This window comes from Eublepharis macularius, chromosome 1 (genome assembly GCF_028583425.1).
Source record: "Eublepharis macularius isolate TG4126 chromosome 1, MPM_Emac_v1.0, whole genome shotgun sequence".
Lineage (NCBI taxonomy): Eukaryota > Metazoa > Chordata > Lepidosauria > Squamata > Eublepharidae > Eublepharis > Eublepharis macularius.
Genome location: NC_072790.1, coordinates 66,745,597 through 66,761,737, shown reverse-complemented (window position 1 = coordinate 66,761,737; position 16,141 = coordinate 66,745,597). Strand labels below are relative to the sequence as shown.

At 39.0% G+C, this 16,141-nt stretch overlaps 1 protein-coding gene across 8 annotated transcripts in view; it reads right to left on the bottom strand.

Annotated features, from left to right (window-relative positions):
- Positions 1–590: 590 nt before the first annotated feature.
- PHF3 (PHD finger protein 3) overlaps positions 591–16,141 on the bottom strand; it is a 49,104-nt gene continuing 33,553 nt past the window's right edge. For all 8 annotated transcript variants that reach the window (XM_055001159.1, XM_055001332.1, XM_055001497.1 and 5 more), the window contains 12 exons: positions 14,585–14,900; positions 13,444–13,630; positions 12,651–12,801; positions 12,416–12,572; positions 10,429–10,545; positions 8,319–8,450; positions 7,627–7,762; positions 6,776–6,974; positions 6,056–6,203; positions 5,222–5,311; positions 4,451–4,646; positions 591–3,700 (listed from right to left, as the gene is read on the bottom strand). In XM_055001159.1, coding sequence (XP_054857134.1) covers positions 1,554–3,700; positions 4,451–4,646; positions 5,222–5,311; positions 6,056–6,203; positions 6,776–6,974; positions 7,627–7,762; positions 8,319–8,450; positions 10,429–10,545; positions 12,416–12,572; positions 12,651–12,801; positions 13,444–13,630; positions 14,585–14,900 — 3,976 coding nt within the window. In that variant the 3' untranslated portion in view covers positions 591–1,553. The remainder of the gene's footprint in view (positions 3,701–4,450; positions 4,647–5,221; positions 5,312–6,055; positions 6,204–6,775; positions 6,975–7,626; positions 7,763–8,318; positions 8,451–10,428; positions 10,546–12,415; positions 12,573–12,650; positions 12,802–13,443; positions 13,631–14,584; positions 14,901–16,141) is intronic.

The window sequence follows — 16,141 nt, the reverse complement described above, 5'->3', positions numbered from 1 at the left end:
CAGGAGCTGACCACTGATCAGATGTTGTTCCCATGGGTTGGGAAGTACACTAGAGTCGTGGCTGAAACCGACTGAAGGAATGTGTGTAATACCTCGTGCCGAAAGCGAGTGTGCCACATACTTTTGTAGGAAGAGGTTCAGTATTTCAAGCACACTCCAACATCCAAACTAACATGGATCTTGTACTCTGTTAACATGCACGATCTACTAAAATGGTTTTTCTATTGTAATGCCAACAACCTGAATGTCACATCTTTCAATAAAAGCTACCATCAACCAGGTATGGTATAGCATTTTTTAATTTGATTCTATAAAGCCATGTGCGAGGTCTGCAAGTAGGCTGTTATATTTAATTAGGGTTTTGAAATAGCCTAACTTTCTTTTAATCACATAATATTGGAAGTTTCTTCTGATATCAAAGTGCAAAAAAATCTATATTCAGAGGTAAGGCAATTTACGCAAGAAGATTCTTTATGCACAATGCTCTTAATTTTACTAAATACTTCAAAACAGGATGTTGAACAGAAGAGTGCAATGGTATTCAACAGAAACAGCAATATACTGTAACTTGCCACAGAAATCACAAGAAATTTACTGATCTATTTATTAAAAACCCTAGGGTTATTAAAAATTACCAGGAATTGTAAAGCCAAGCCACATTTATACATCTCTTTGTTACAGCGGGTTTAGCCTATTGCTTCACATCTATTAAAATCAAACAAACAAACAGCTGTGAAAAGCTTTATCATTTGTAGAATCAAAATATCCCTTAAAATATTTACATTTTACAATATAAAGGATAGTAAAACACAATGTCATGTACAAGCTTAGGTATTCAAGTTTCTGAAGCACGAGAAATGGTTGGAAAATTAATTTAATACAAATCATACCATAGAGGCTACAGTTGTAAAAAATCTTATTAAAATAAGTGTATCCTAAAGCAATAAAATTTGGACCACGCAGCTGTTTAATTTCTGCTCACAAACTGTTTCAGATGCTTGGCAAATATGCAATGACCAGTAATGCAATTTTTCTCATTTTTTTTCTTCAGAATCTTTCAACAACCCTCAGCTTAAGCTGAATGTATCGAAACATGAATTCTGAGATTCTGTCGCAATGCTCTGTTTGGCAGTGCAACTTTAAAAGAATTTCATGGTCCAAAATTTAGCATTATAGTAACTAAAGCATCTTAAAACAGAGGAGAGCACAAATCACCAAAGGCAGCAAATACATTTTGACTAAAGCCAATTTTGACCAATAACCTTTATACATTTCTTATTGCATATTAAAAGAAAAAAAAAATAAATCCTGTTTATACAAGCAATGTAAAATTTTGAAATAGTCAACTACTGCTCCTAAGTCAGTAGAATGTAAAAGAAAAGGAGTAAGGGGTACCAGACTGTTTCTGTAAAACATTAACAGTGAATATCAAAAAGAAAGAAAAATTGATGGCACAATTATACCCAGACATATTTTACAGAATTTTAGGACATATTTAACACAGATTATTTTTATTTAAAACTTTAAAAGACAGCCTGTGCCCTTTGTGGCTTTTACCTTTTGCTTTTACTTCGGTCACTGTGGTCCCTGTCTTTGTGATGCCTATCTCGATTCTTTTCGCTATCTCGTTCTCTATGCCTTTCCCTACTTTTCTCTCTCTCCTTCTCATAAGCTCGCTCATCACTTTTAGGAACATCCTTCTTTTCAGGGTTTCTACTTTCTCTTGAGGATTTGCCTTCAGAGTCCTTATCACTGTGTGAAAGTCGTGACCTCTCTTTGTCCCGATGCCCTTCCTCCCTGCTTTTTCTGTCTCTGTCTTTATCCTGGATTCTATCTCTATGCCTGTTCCTTTCAGAATCTGACTCCCATTCATGCCTCCCCTTTTTCTGGTGGTGAGACTCATTGTAAAATCTTTGCCTGTGCTGGTCACTTTTCCTCCTACTAAAGGTTCTCTCCAAATGTGGACCCTGTCTGCCCCAAGGGTCACTGTGACGCCTCTCTGGTCTCCTATTGTCTCTGCTCTGATAAAAATGTTCTGGCCCTGAGAATCTTGACTGTTTGTGTGCCAGCGGTGGAGCTGGGACAACTGGTCCAACAAAGGGTGGGGGCTGGCCTGACAGATGAATCACAGGAGGCCAAGGCATCAGAGGGTTCTGAGCGAAGCCGAAGCCTGGAGGAGGAAGAAGTGGAGGGGGCAGATGGGGGGGAAACCCAAACACTGGATTGTTTTGCGGAGGAAAGTTAGGAGAAACAGCCCCCGGAAACTGAAAAGTGGGTGGAGGAGTTTTAGTGTGCTGAAAATTGGGCTGCGGAGTCCTTATTGGTGAGAAGTTTCCACTTGTAACAGGACTACCTATTTTGGTACTGAAGTCACCATGGCAAGAATTTTCAGTTTCAAACTGAGATGACGATGGTGGGAGTGGCAATAGCCCCCTTCTAACTGAATGTACTGTCTCAATGTTTTGCATCAGTGCTTTTTCATGGGACTGATTTGAATCTTCCAGCTGGGAGGAACAGACATCATCAGCTTTAGTTACAGCTGAAGATGTCTTCTGGCAGGCTTGAGTGTTGCTCTCATCTAAGTCTAGATCATTTCCTGAAGGCTGCTTATTGTCTACATTTGTCTCTTCCGTTTCTGAAGCATTCAGTTGCTGGTTATTTTGTACGTCTTCGTTTCTAATACTGTCACCTTCACTTTCAGAAGTGTTGTTCTGCTGGCTTCGTCCTGCTGCTTGCCTTGGATCCCTTTTAAAATTAATAAACTGTGGAGATTTTGCACTATTAACAGCCATGGTATCAATCGATGCTATTGCTGCATTATTGCTCCCAACTGCTTTTCCCAAGTTGGATGAGACAGGACAATTGGTGGTCCTTTTATTTTCCTCAGAAGCATTATCTGCATCTCCCAGCATTAGATTGCTTTCAGTAGGCTCTTTGGTTTCTTTGTTCTGTGACAGAATAGCTAAGTTTGCTAAAAATGCTTCTGTAGAAACATCTGGCGGTTTCCCCTTAAGACTTAGGCTTGTCAGATTTCCTGAAGAGCGTGGTGGGACATCTACTACTGGTGTTTCAGCTGCTGATATATTTTCCGTGGATTCTTTTGAACTGCCTTGGCTGTCCTTAGTTTCTTCAACTCCAGCATTTGCTGCAGGTATGTCCATTTTTTCTTCTTTTACGTTTGTCTGTTTTTCAGGCAGGCTTTCACTAGCAGTATGATCCACCATCGACTTAATATGTTCAGGCATCTGCCCTGTTGTACCCAGAAGACTCTGAAGGATATCATCTACTGGCAAAGGTTTACTTGCCAACTCCAGAGCAGACGACTGATTCTCCCATCCAACCAGAACTCCAGGAAGGAACCGCAGAGGCTTTGGTGGCTCATGTTTTATGGTCTCTACTGCAGGTTCACTAGCTGTTAATTCTTCTGAATTAGATTGCTGAGACTTAAGCCTTTGTTTGTGCAACACAGCTGTGAAGGAGTTAAAAAAGTCATTTTCCTCCTCCTTTTCTATTTCTTCTGAATGAAGTACTTCTGGTTTGCTTGGTTTGCTTTTCTTCTCTGGTGGCAAACTCATGGAGCCGCTTTCAAGACTTTCTTCAGTATGACTTGTGCTAGCAGTACCAACTGCACTTATCTGTCTCTTTAGCTTCTGGCGAATGACCAGTCCCAGCAACAAATTGGGTCGGTGAACTTCGATTCCTGTATTTTAAAAAGTTAGAACAATCAATAAGAAGTATGTATATCACAAGAGACAACTGTTTTGATACAGTTACCTGTGCCTCTGCAAACTCATAAAGCTCAACAGGTCCAAGCATGTATCAGGAGAAACACTAGTCAGACTTCCCTCTATGTCTAGCAGGAGCTTCTTATGTAGGATTCCTATCCTGCAAAATAATTATTTCTTGCTACAAGAATGAATGTGATTAATGATCTGAAGGCAGCAGAAATATAAGTCTGTTGTAAGGCTATCTACACAAAAACACTCCTCATTAACGTGTCTGGTGTAGTGGTTAAGAGCAGTGGGACTCTAATCTGGAGAACCAGGTTTGATTACCCACTTGAAGCCAGCTGGGTGGCCTTGGGTCAGTCACAGCTCTCTGGAGCTCTCTCAGCCCCACCCACCTCAAAGGATGTTTGTTGTTGTGGGGATAATAATATACTTTCTAAACCACTCTGAGTGGGTGTTAAGTTGTCCTGAAGGGCGGTATATAAATCGAATGTTGTTGTTATTACTACTACTGTTGTTGTTGTTAAAGGTGGTTTTCTACACTGGATTTAAGGCATGTGATAGTGGTCCCAAAATAAGAACAACAACAACAACAACTTTTAGACTTTCTCATTTTGGCGGCAAAACAAACACATCTCAACAGATTAACCTTAAAACCAAGATCTCCATCAAGCACATTTCTTGGGCCTTATATAGGTTTTCAGCCTAGTTTTGTTACCTACCAGGACCATCGAATGGCACCAGCTGATGTGGAATTTTATCAGAGGCACCTAAAGGGATAATATACAAGTCCTTGATTTGCTTCATGTTATTAGCTGCTACACCGTAACGCTTTCTGCTGCTGAAATATGCAAACAGCAAGGTATATGAAATCTGATCCTCTTCAGTCACAGGGGTGAATCGAACCACACAGATTTCCTATTGAAGGAAAAAGGGAAGGTCAGTTAATTTATAATTTGTTGTTTCACTCTAAATAGCAAAATTCAGTGCTTAGAATTCAGGAAAAGTTTTGTTAGACCGTTACCGGCCTGCTGAAAGCCAGTAATCACCTTTTTTTCTGAAATACTAGGAAAAGGACTGAAAAACTGGAAAAAAACCTCGCATGTCCACGCAAACACACACACATATTCGGAAGTAAAATAATAAAGACTAGCTAGTCTTCAAAAATCCTAAGAATAACTTTGTACTGCAGAAATAGTTGCTTCTGACTCCAGGAGAATATTACACTGCACAAAGCTTTAGCTGCTTGAAAGTGGACAGCCTGGAGAAGGATACTCTCCACTGCAGTGCTGAATGTCCAATTACCACCAAGCAGAAGGGGTCTCTTCACAACGTTTGACTCTGCACTACCAACGGCAGTGAATTTATGTCCAAAAGCAGCAGCAGCAATATAACACTGAATCCTTTCTTCTTTTTCTTATAGCAAGGTACAATAAATAATTAACATTGCAAAGGACATTACATTTCTAAAACGTAAGTTTGTGTGTATGTACCTTTGTCCCTGAAGCTTTTATTTTTTCAACATATTCCCAAACAGTCTGAGGTGATATCCTGCCACCTACTTGGATACTATCAGGCAAATCCTATAGAAGAAAAAAAAGATTATTAACATTTCTTTTTTTCAAAAGAACACTTGCAATTGAAACAGTTAAACACATTGACAAATTTAAGAGATGTTAGCATACAAAGGTACTGTGATATACTATATTCTTCTTAATGATGAACTAAGATGATCAATACGACTGTCGGTTATCATGTTTAATGCAAAGGGAAGTGGAAAAGTCCTACTGGTTTAATGTATAGCAATTTACAAAATGATACCGGAGAACGAGCACCAGCAAAAAAGTGCAAAGTTTAAATCCTCGCATGCCCACAGACTCCCCCCAGACTTTGAAAAGTTATTCAACTTGTAAGTCTCTCTGTCTCTCTTTCTAAAATGGGAATAGGTGTCACTTACTTGCTGAACTGAAGATGAAGAATTTGTCTGAATCAGAAACTACACAACAAAAAACGATGTGAAGATCTTGTGGGCTAAAACTAAATACCAAGCTTGCTTCCAAAACCCAAGTGCGATGGTTTTAGACCTTGCTGCTTTTCCTTTTGTATGTCTGAGCAAGTACAAGCCCACTATTTCTGCATCAGCCTGATGAAAAGTGCTCCTATGAGCACCTTGTGCTGGAAACATATATTTTAATCTTTTCCAGACAATTTTTAAATCCTTTAAAAAAAATTATGGAATTAATTAAAAGTTTCATGTTCCATAATGGGGGGAAAAGGGGAAACACCTGACATTAGGTACACATACACACCAATGCATGACACATTACCTCTGTTAAATTTTCAAAAGAGCCAGAAATTGGATAAGCTTTGATAACAAACTTTGCAACAGATGGCATGTTGATAAAGCCTTTCCAAATAAAGTTCAGACGAGCTAGAAAGAGTGTTTCACTTTCAACAGTGCCTGGCGTTTCTGACCTGAAAAACAATACAGTGGGAAAAAATTAAGGACTGGATCCAGCGCAAGTGGAACTGAAAGAAAAAGGAATGCAGTAGTCATGTTAAACTTATTCTATTTCCGCTTGTGTTTCCACTTGTGCAACCTATTTCTTTGCACTATAATATCCAGGGGTAAAAGTGTTAGGTCTCTGTCTGTAAATACACAAGCGTATATAAATAATAACATTTCTATAGCCTTAACCATATCTTTAAATAGTCACCATTTGTTTGCTTGTATGCAATATTAGGAAGCACAAAACTTATGAATGAAATGCAGATTCTGCCATGGTTAAATGCACATCTGATGGACAGAGAAATGAATTTCTTTTAAGCTCAGGCATTCATTAGAGCCACACTGTCAACAAACTAAAGTGCAAGAATCCTTTTAAGACTCAAAACTGCTAAAATGTCACACCTTATTTGTCCTTGTCTGTAGAACATGACCTTCATAGAAAGGGGAACTCATTACCTTATTTCAAACAATGTGTTTTCGCACTGAACACTCATAATATTCACTGTACATAGGAGACAGTAGCAATCAAAAAGATTACCTAGGGGTTGCGCCAGAGACAAGTGTTGGATTTGGTAGTTCTTTATCTTCCTCTAATAATTCTGAAGCTAAAATGTTTGTTGTTGAGGAAAGGGCATCTGCAATGCTTTCTGCCTCATTGTCCGAAGGTTTCCGAGCAACTCCAACAGACACTTTCACTTTTTTCCCAGAAAGGTCATCACTAGGTGGCGCCATTCGACCTTGACAAGGCAAGTTAGAACACTTCACTGTTTCAAACTCACATCTTAAAAGAACTGTAAAAATATCCTGTCTTAGAACTTACTAACGGCTCTAACTAAAATGCTTAAAGATAGCATTGCCTGAAATTAAACACCAAAGCCTTCTATGGGGTTTTTTGCTCATAAGTCTGAGTGAAACAGTTCAACTATTTCTGAGAATATAGATAGATTCCCAATAAAAAAACATGTGTGCTTCAAGCTAGTGAAAAGGAAATTATACACTGAATCCAACTGAAGAGTCCAGTTAGGGATCCACACATACTGGCAGGCCCTAATACCCAACTATGATTTATGGCGATTCCCCACACCCACCCACATCCTCTGGTATGTACAGGGGGCTTCAATAAATCAATGTCCCTGAAGTACAGCACAGAGACTGATCTGCTCTCCACCACCACCCCATTCCAAATTTGTAACTTGTGACAGAAAGCAGGACCTCTTCTCTACCTCAGAAGTGCAGCCACTCTGGATGTCCCACACAGCAATTCCATTCCTTCCACTTTCTAAAATTAAGATAATGTGATTTTTAACCACAGTTCTGTGTATAAAAGTTCCAAAGGACCTGACAAATGAAATAATACACCCTGATTTTCATCATGCCAATTAATATTACCTATGCAAATTTTACAGTTGAGATCAAAGAGATGATGTTTGTGCTGACTTGTTGTATCAGGAGTGGAAGATTCGTCAACTTCTTTGTCCTTTTCTGTATCCTCCATCTTTTCCATAACCTTAACTGGAACAGATTCCTACCCGTGAGAAGACAAACATTTTAATAATAAAACAAATATTATTATACATATTTATACTACATATGTGAGTTAATGCATACTTCCCTTCACAGAAGTGTAACAGAAACACGGCTTTATACCATGTCACGTAAATCATCATTTAATGTAATTAAAATATGCAATGTAATTAAAGTATCAGGATATTAATTAAAATATGAGAGCTACTTCAAGAGCTAAAGGGGAGGGGGGATTGGAAAACCAGTGCTTTGCTGCAATCCCCCCCCCCCACACACACACGCACGCACGCACGCACGCACGCACGCACGCGTGTCCTTTGGCTCATTTGAACTGGCTCCCTGAGGGGGATCTGCTGCCTGCATGGAAGGTGTGTCCGCTCCAATGCATTCCTAAGACTCTGCAAATTAACCTGAATCAAAGTGAGGTTTACCTGTTATCGCTTATATTATTTTAACTACTTTATTTACAGATCACCTCAATCACTGAAATGCAAGGTGAATAAAAAACAACGTTGCATTTTACATGGACCAGAACACGAAGTACTTTGTCATTTTACCTGAAGTTCCATAGCTGCTTCTTGCTCTTTTACTGGAGTCTCACTCTCAATCTCTATTTCTCCTTTATGAGTAATTTTTGTTATTGGTCGCCTTTCCACTTCCCTCTGCTCTTTTTCAATCATTTCAATTGTCTATAAAATATCAAAGAATGGATTGGTTATATAGTATGGGCATTTATTACAATGACAGCAGAAGACAATGAAATGCGGTTGAAAGAGATGGAAACCAAATCACTGATCACGCAGAAGTCTAATGCAGAAGGACAGGCAAGACAAAGACCATGTGCCTCACTGGAAGAGAGGCATCATCTCCAGTTCCCCTAAGCATCAGGGATATATTAGATTGCATCCTATCAAGAAATGGAATCTTTATGTACAAAAAGCCATGTGGACTAGGGAAACTGCAGTTAAATAATTCTGCCTGCCCCTTCTGCCAGGGGAACTTCAAAAGTTCCCAAAGGATAAAGATTTCTCCAAATTCCCCCTCCTCATTACAGTCCACAACCCATGTGGCTTTTTGCCCATGTGGATGCCTTCAAGACTGCCAGTATCAGCTTTGGAAGGGGAGTCAGAAGGGATGCTAGGGGAAGGGAAACACAGGAAAGACCACCTTCTGTTTCCATATTGCTTGTAGATGTGTGTGATTCTATAGATATGAGCTTTTGGACAGGGCTTTGGGGCAAATATAGTTCACACCAGGGAATTCTGCATCCAAGCACCACCTTTCTGCCCCCTCCCCTCCCCAGCCCCAGCCTGACAGCATGCAAGCATTCATTCCTTTGGGTCAAAGGCTAAACTAGCCCAAGAGAATTACCACAGATGCTAGCAACCAAATGCTTCGGTGGATTCTACATGTGTATTCATTCACCCCACTATGTCACCAAATACATCCCTTTATTTTTTCCCCATATAAATGAACAGCAGACCATCAGTTGTACAGGATAAACGAACAGGGCAGTTGCTGTTGGGGTAAGGGAGCAATCTGCCTTTAGCATCTATGACAGGTTGGTCTGAGCTCCTCTTCTAGACCTAGGGTTGAAGAATGGGCCTGCAATTGCTGCGTAAACTAAGCACACAGACCTCTATGACACTCACTGTTGCCATGGTCCCCCACAACCTACTAGCCTACCCATCAATTATGTGCACATTGTAATTGGAATAATATATGCCTTTTCCTACTTACTAGTAACTGAACATCACGAATGTTTTTTCCTCTAGTTTAAACAGAAAAATTAAATTGTACCTGATTTTAAATAAGCCCTCAGTAGTCATTGTTTTTTTTTTTAAAAAAATCTTGCTTTAAAATGTACACCCAATGGCTGCGGTTTGAAGACAGCGCCCATTTAATTGCAGATAATGGAAGAGAACAGAAGAGAGATGGCAAGGCTCACCAAGGCCAAAAGCCACCTGGTAGGCAGAAAGTAGGCCTTGCATCCTATGATACTGATCCTCTCCAGTTGCTGCAGAGGCTTTCCTCCCCTGTGGCACTCCCTTCCTCTGCCACTGGCTCTTCTGTGTAAGGGCTGTTTGACGAATATTCATTTAGTGCCTGTGTTAAGTGCTGGCAGCAGAGGGAGCAAGCACCACAGGGGCAGCCGGCTTCCTCAGCAGTTTCAGGGAAGTGCAAAGAGAGCAGCATCGGAGGATTCACACCTAGCACTCTGCAGATTTTATATCTTTTAGACTCATTCACATGCCCTTTTAAAGCAGCAACGTGGTGAGTTTGTGAACCACTAGAAATTTGCAAGGGCCGAATCTTGACCTAAAAAAAATAATCACCACAATTAAAACTGGAAGTATCGCAGATATTCACCCCTTGAATGAATTTATAAAGGGCAACACAATTTGTATTTGTTCCTACAGTCAGCTGCCATACTGGAACCAAAAGATACCAATGGATTCTGGAGCCAGTCAAGGTTTAAATGTTCAGCGCTCCAGAATTCAGATACAGAAAGTCTCATCAAAATATCATCTTCACCAGAAAAACTCAGCAACAATTCTAATCCCTTTGCCATTTGGGACCAATTTTCAATGCCAGAATTCTCAGAAGACAGAGTAGTTAAAATATGTATAGAATGACCACCATTATAACTTTCTAGATAAATCATACATGTCGGTTTTCTCTTTTCCTCCATGCAGCTAGTTCTTTGGAAGCCAATTCTTCTGGGCTCATTCTTATGAGATGGTCTGGAGTAACTTCACCTTTCAGTACTCTTTTAAATAGTATCTGGAAGAGCAATAGAGAATTTCATTACAGCTAAAACAAAACCAACTTCCACTGCAAAGTCAAATACAACAAAATGAACACTCGGGTATTTCAGTGCTATCTGTGTATCATTTTTGTAAATCACTCTGTACCAAAATTCCAAACCACGGCACCACAAATACTGAAACACACCACTGCACAAATACACTTAAATCAAAAGTACATATATAGTCAACTTTATATACGAGAATGAGAATTGTTTAAAATAGGTTCAAGAACAATGCAGGATTTTTAGGGACTAATACAGAATTTTACAAATATACCAATGATATTGGTATATGACAACCATATAGTAAAATATAACCCTGTACTAAAATATCTGAATAGCATCTGCCCTGAAACAGGAAGATTGCCAAATCCTTGCTATTTGTTAACATTATTAACATTTTAAAAAAATGTCTGAACTAGCTAAAAGGACATGCCTCTTAATTACAACAAAGTTTTCTGACTTTTAAGAGACTGGACCTCCAGATTGAACTGGATTTTAAACACATTCTGGGTACTAGACCTCTCCTGCCTAGGAAGGGAGATACTCTGCCAGTGCATAAGTATTCACTGCTGCACACACAGAACATTCTTTTGCCCACAGGACAGACCAATTCATTCCGTGTGTACACATCAGAGATGCTAGTTAGAAGTCACATATATGCCAACATGCATGACCACTATGGTTCAGTTTGTATTACAAGAGCTCACATGATCCCTCCCTTTTACACGCTGCAATTACATGCTGTAAACTACGATTTGAACCTGCGATCAACGCAAGCAAGGAGGAAGAGCAAGCAAGCAAGTCCAAGGCTGTTTGTGTGTACTGAAACAGAACAAGAATAGGGCAATGTCCAAACTGGCTTAGTAAACATAAAGGGTAGAAATCCCGCCACCTAGACAGGTTAGTGGCCCACTCAGAGAGATGAACAAAGCCAGTGTTATTACTATCCCCTCAATACAGCAGGGGAAGGGGGGGCTTGAGAGGATGGCTTACTCGAAGCCATCTGCCAAGCTCATGGCAGCATTGGGGGTCAAATCAGCACAGTGCTGACTAGCAACCCAACCACTTTAGCACTATGCTACAGCAGCTCTACAGTAGTTTCAGCTGCTGACAAAAAAAGACTGTCACAAACAAAATAGCCATTTTTATGTAGAATATAATTCCTCTAGAGAATAGTGGGCGGGGGGGGGAGCTTTTGAGAAAAAGATAATAAATGAATCAAGAGTTCTAGGATGCATGACAGAGAAAATGTTCATGGCATACTTCACAGAATATGAGAAAATCTGGACAGCATAGGGCACCATTTTGCTTACTAATGGGAGATAGGCCCATTGGTGGCTATTGGTAATGATATGACTACATGGGACCTCTAGAGGCAGCAACCTTCTGGATATTGCTGAGCAACTCCACAGGGAAGATTTAGCCTCTGTGCCCTACTTGTGGGTCTTCTGGTGGCCCTTGGTTTGTCAATGTATGAAACAGGATGCTGACCTAAGTTGGATCACTGGTTTGATCCATCACAGCTGTTCTTATGTTCTCTTACTGCCGACAGTCAAAAAATCTTAAAGAAAAAAACTAGACTGGACTGATGATACATATTTTTTCATTCAAGATAATACAAGATGTATCAATCACTAACCTGAAACTTTTAATTCCAATCTGCGTACAATACTACCAGAATAACCAAAGGGAAGCAGTGCCAATACTGAAACATACTAATCTCAGGAGAAGGGGGGGGGGGGGATGAACATGACAAATTTTATTATGTTATTCCCCAGAAGGAAAACAAACTCTCCTTGCAAGTATTCAGGACACATAATTCACATAGACAACACTACGTACATTGTTTTTTGGATCTTTCAGATTGAATATCAAGCTTCTGTACTTATTCTTGTACTTGGAATCAGTATCCCGAAAAAAGGAAAACAGCTCTTTTTCAATTTTGGTTGCAACTTTTGCAGCTCTTTCTTCAGGAATCTTCAGCGTTGAGTCAGCAAGTCTAAAAACAAATACAGATTTTTTTCAGGAAACTGCCACAAATAAAAACATCACAACATATGAACATTATCAGCCATACCTTTTCTCCAGGATTTCCTTGAGCGATTGCCTAACACTCTGTCTTATCTGATCAGTGGAAGGCTTGGATGCAGGTGCAGTAGGTGGGTGTACGGTGCTAGAAGTTCCTCCTTTCTCTCTCTTTTTCTTTCCTTCTGGTTTATCCTGAACCCCTAAAGTAAGGTATGATTAAAGTAATGTTATTTGGTGGATTTAGTAACTTGAATCTGAAATTCAAGTGTGAATGGAAGAGAGTACACGAGAATAAAGAAATCCTTCTGAAGGAAATGCAATAGGGGAGTGTTTTTTGATTAAGCAAAAGGTTTCTCATCAAATGACACTACGTACACCTTTGTACCATTTTATTAAAACAAGCTCTTTTTTTAACCTGACTGGAACCTGCAGCAGTGTTGCATAGCAGATAAGATGACAGGTGGAACAAGGAAACATTAGTTCAAACCCCCAAGCTATTGTGAATTCACTGTGTGACCATGGGCCAGTCAGTCACACATACACAGCTTAACCTCCCTCACAATGTGGAAGAGCAAACCACGTATTCCACCTTGCGGTCTAAACAGAAAGAGATAAAAATGTACAAGATGAATGATCAAAATGCTAGCTATTCTATATACACGCACTTTTAGTGATTATTTATTTTCAGGACTCAAAAAAGAGCATTTTAAGAAATTAAATCCTCTTACTTTTCTATGGTGCTCAGTACCATCACCCAGTACACCAATATTTAAATTAAGCAAGTCCATAAGCACGTATTATTTTTTTAAAATAAAAGGCCAGTTTCTAGATTCCATCATTACCTGATTTTGTTGTGCTTTCACTTGAACAAGAAACGCTAAGGGTATCTTTGTTATTTTTTTCCTGTTTTTCCTCAGAAGTCCGACGAGGAACTGGAACCATTTGCCCAGTTTTCCTAACAGGAATTGGAGGCCCTTTTTTCACATCAGAATCTTTGCTCTCTGTTACTGCTCTTCCATCACCAGATTCCTAAGGGGGGGGGGATTAACCCAACCATGAACAGAAAAATGGATTACAGTTCTTTTACGTAGCACTTTAAGACAAAAATGCATACATACTTTACAAAAATTCCACAAGAAATTACATATGCTAAAATTCCATTTAAATGAATGAATGTAATTCATATTTAGGTGGTGTATTTTAAAGGTGCTTAAGTTTCTCTGGCCTATCTGATAAGCAACAGTTACCAATTACTGATGGGATAAGAGTCTAATCACATACATCGGCCTTAGTAGCTGGATAGATCATGTAGGAACTTCTACCCTGGAGTTCACCAGGTTAGTGGATACAACATAGCTTGGGAGAGAATATATTCCAACTGAAATTGGAAAACTCATAGCTCACACTGATTTTCCCCCTCCTTTTAAAAATGCTTTTCATTATAACACGGTGGTTTTTATTTCTTACAATTTGTGGTCTATCTTAACTGAAAAATCTTTGTAACAATATAATTTCAAGAAAAGCAGACTATATCCCCTTCCAAAACACGGGGTTAGATCCAACTGTTCATTTGCAGTACGGAATCTCCCAATGGAGGAAGTCAGAAGACTCGTCATTTAGTTAGAGAAAATCCCAATCCAATCCACTGTCTTGACTGACAGTGCTGGTGTCCAGCAAAGCTTTTACTAAATTTTTCTAAGCCATTTTCCCTCTCTTCTATAAGAAAATGCATGGCAGCTCCCTCCCTCTTCTACTTTCATTGAGAACTGTCTTGAGCTGGCTGCCTCAGAAGTGATTAACTGAAAAAATTAAGTATTTCTTTTGTAGATACTACAGAACAAGGATAATTCTTTAAATAAAATGTTACACACTAATCCATTTAGCAGAAAACATTTTAAAAACAAAGTATCAATATTACTATTGCTCATAAATATTACAAATTATAATTGTTTATTTACACATACATATATACACATTTCTTACCCGCTTAAAAATTTTGACTTTGTGCTTCATACTGTCTTCCCCCAGCTTTGCTTTATTTGGTGGGCAGCTGGGAGTTTGCTTTGATATCCCAGGCTTCTCACAGTCCATTGTTCTACTTTCTCTAGCTGGTTCTGGTTTTACTTGTATGTCCTGAACGTTTTGATCAAGGACATCTGGTTTTTTGTCTTCTTCAGCACAACATTTCACACATACATATTCTTTGTCTTCTTCTCCCATTAGTTGGGCTTGAGAAAGACTCAGCCCAACACAATCACCATGAAACCAATCATCACATCTACCACAGCCTACCATGAACCTGTAACCAAAAGGAGAGAAAAATCACCAATAAATACACAAATATGAAACACAGTCAAGGTATCCAATGGTGTTGATCATATAACATGAGTCTTGTTAGCACCTTTAACAAATTTTTATTCAAGCTTAAGCTATTCTCGTTAAGTTTATTTTTGCTGCAACAGACTAAGACAGCCACCCCTCTGGAATTACAGAACATAGAACGTGTTCATCTCATTTACTGTTGAAATTTATGTCTATTGTTCCAGCCTTACAACATGGTATGAGATGCCAAAGTTAAATTAAAATGAGCTGTCATCACAGTAGCTGAAAACTAACACAGTCTGAATATGAAAAGAATACACTCAGTTTTTGTACAGGTATGTTTTTTTAGACACATGAAACTCAAAGGAAAATAAAAAGATAACTCAAGTTGACTACATGCATCTTCTAAAAATGTCTTTCATACAGAGAGTATAATTACTGTTACACTCTAAAAGCCTTGCAACTCTATAGGTTAATAATATATTATCAAACTATAGGTTGCTACAATCACCTAAGTTTGTACAAATAAAGACTACATTTTGAAAACCGGGCAGCACCCATGTTATTTTGCAATCTTTAAATATTTAAGGTGCAATTTTATCTATACCCCTCCAACTCACACCTAACCGTATCAAATGCAGAGAGAAAACCTAGAAAATTTGTAAAACACTTCTCAATCCTACTGAAAGAACAAAATGTAATAAATACTATTTCATAGGATTGTACAAGGAGGTGGGGGGATATCATTATACTTATGCATATCCTCCCCTTTTTTGATTTTCCTTCATGAAGTTCTAATAAACAAAATGGAGAGAAAACAGCTGAGCAAAGCCCTAAGAGCTGACTTCTGACAGATGCCCTACCGTTAAAGCACTCCAATAAAAGCAACACTTTTTTTGCACAGTAGTACAAAATCCTCAATATCTTCCCTACTCTATACCTGCCCTGTTAAACTCACATCCCTCTAGTCATACACCCTATGACAGTCTTGTGTCGTAGCTTCTTAAGTGATCTATATACTTGGCTGGCCTGCATATCACTTACAGCTTGGGACCTGAAATTTTGGCATGCTTTCCCGAAGCTACAATGCCAGTGACAATTATGCACTGACATCGATATCACAAAAGCCAATTTAAGCTCCATCAAGAGAAACCACTGCAAATTCAGATCAAAATTGCTTCAAGAGGCCAGCTTAATTATCTGGATCTCTGTAAATAC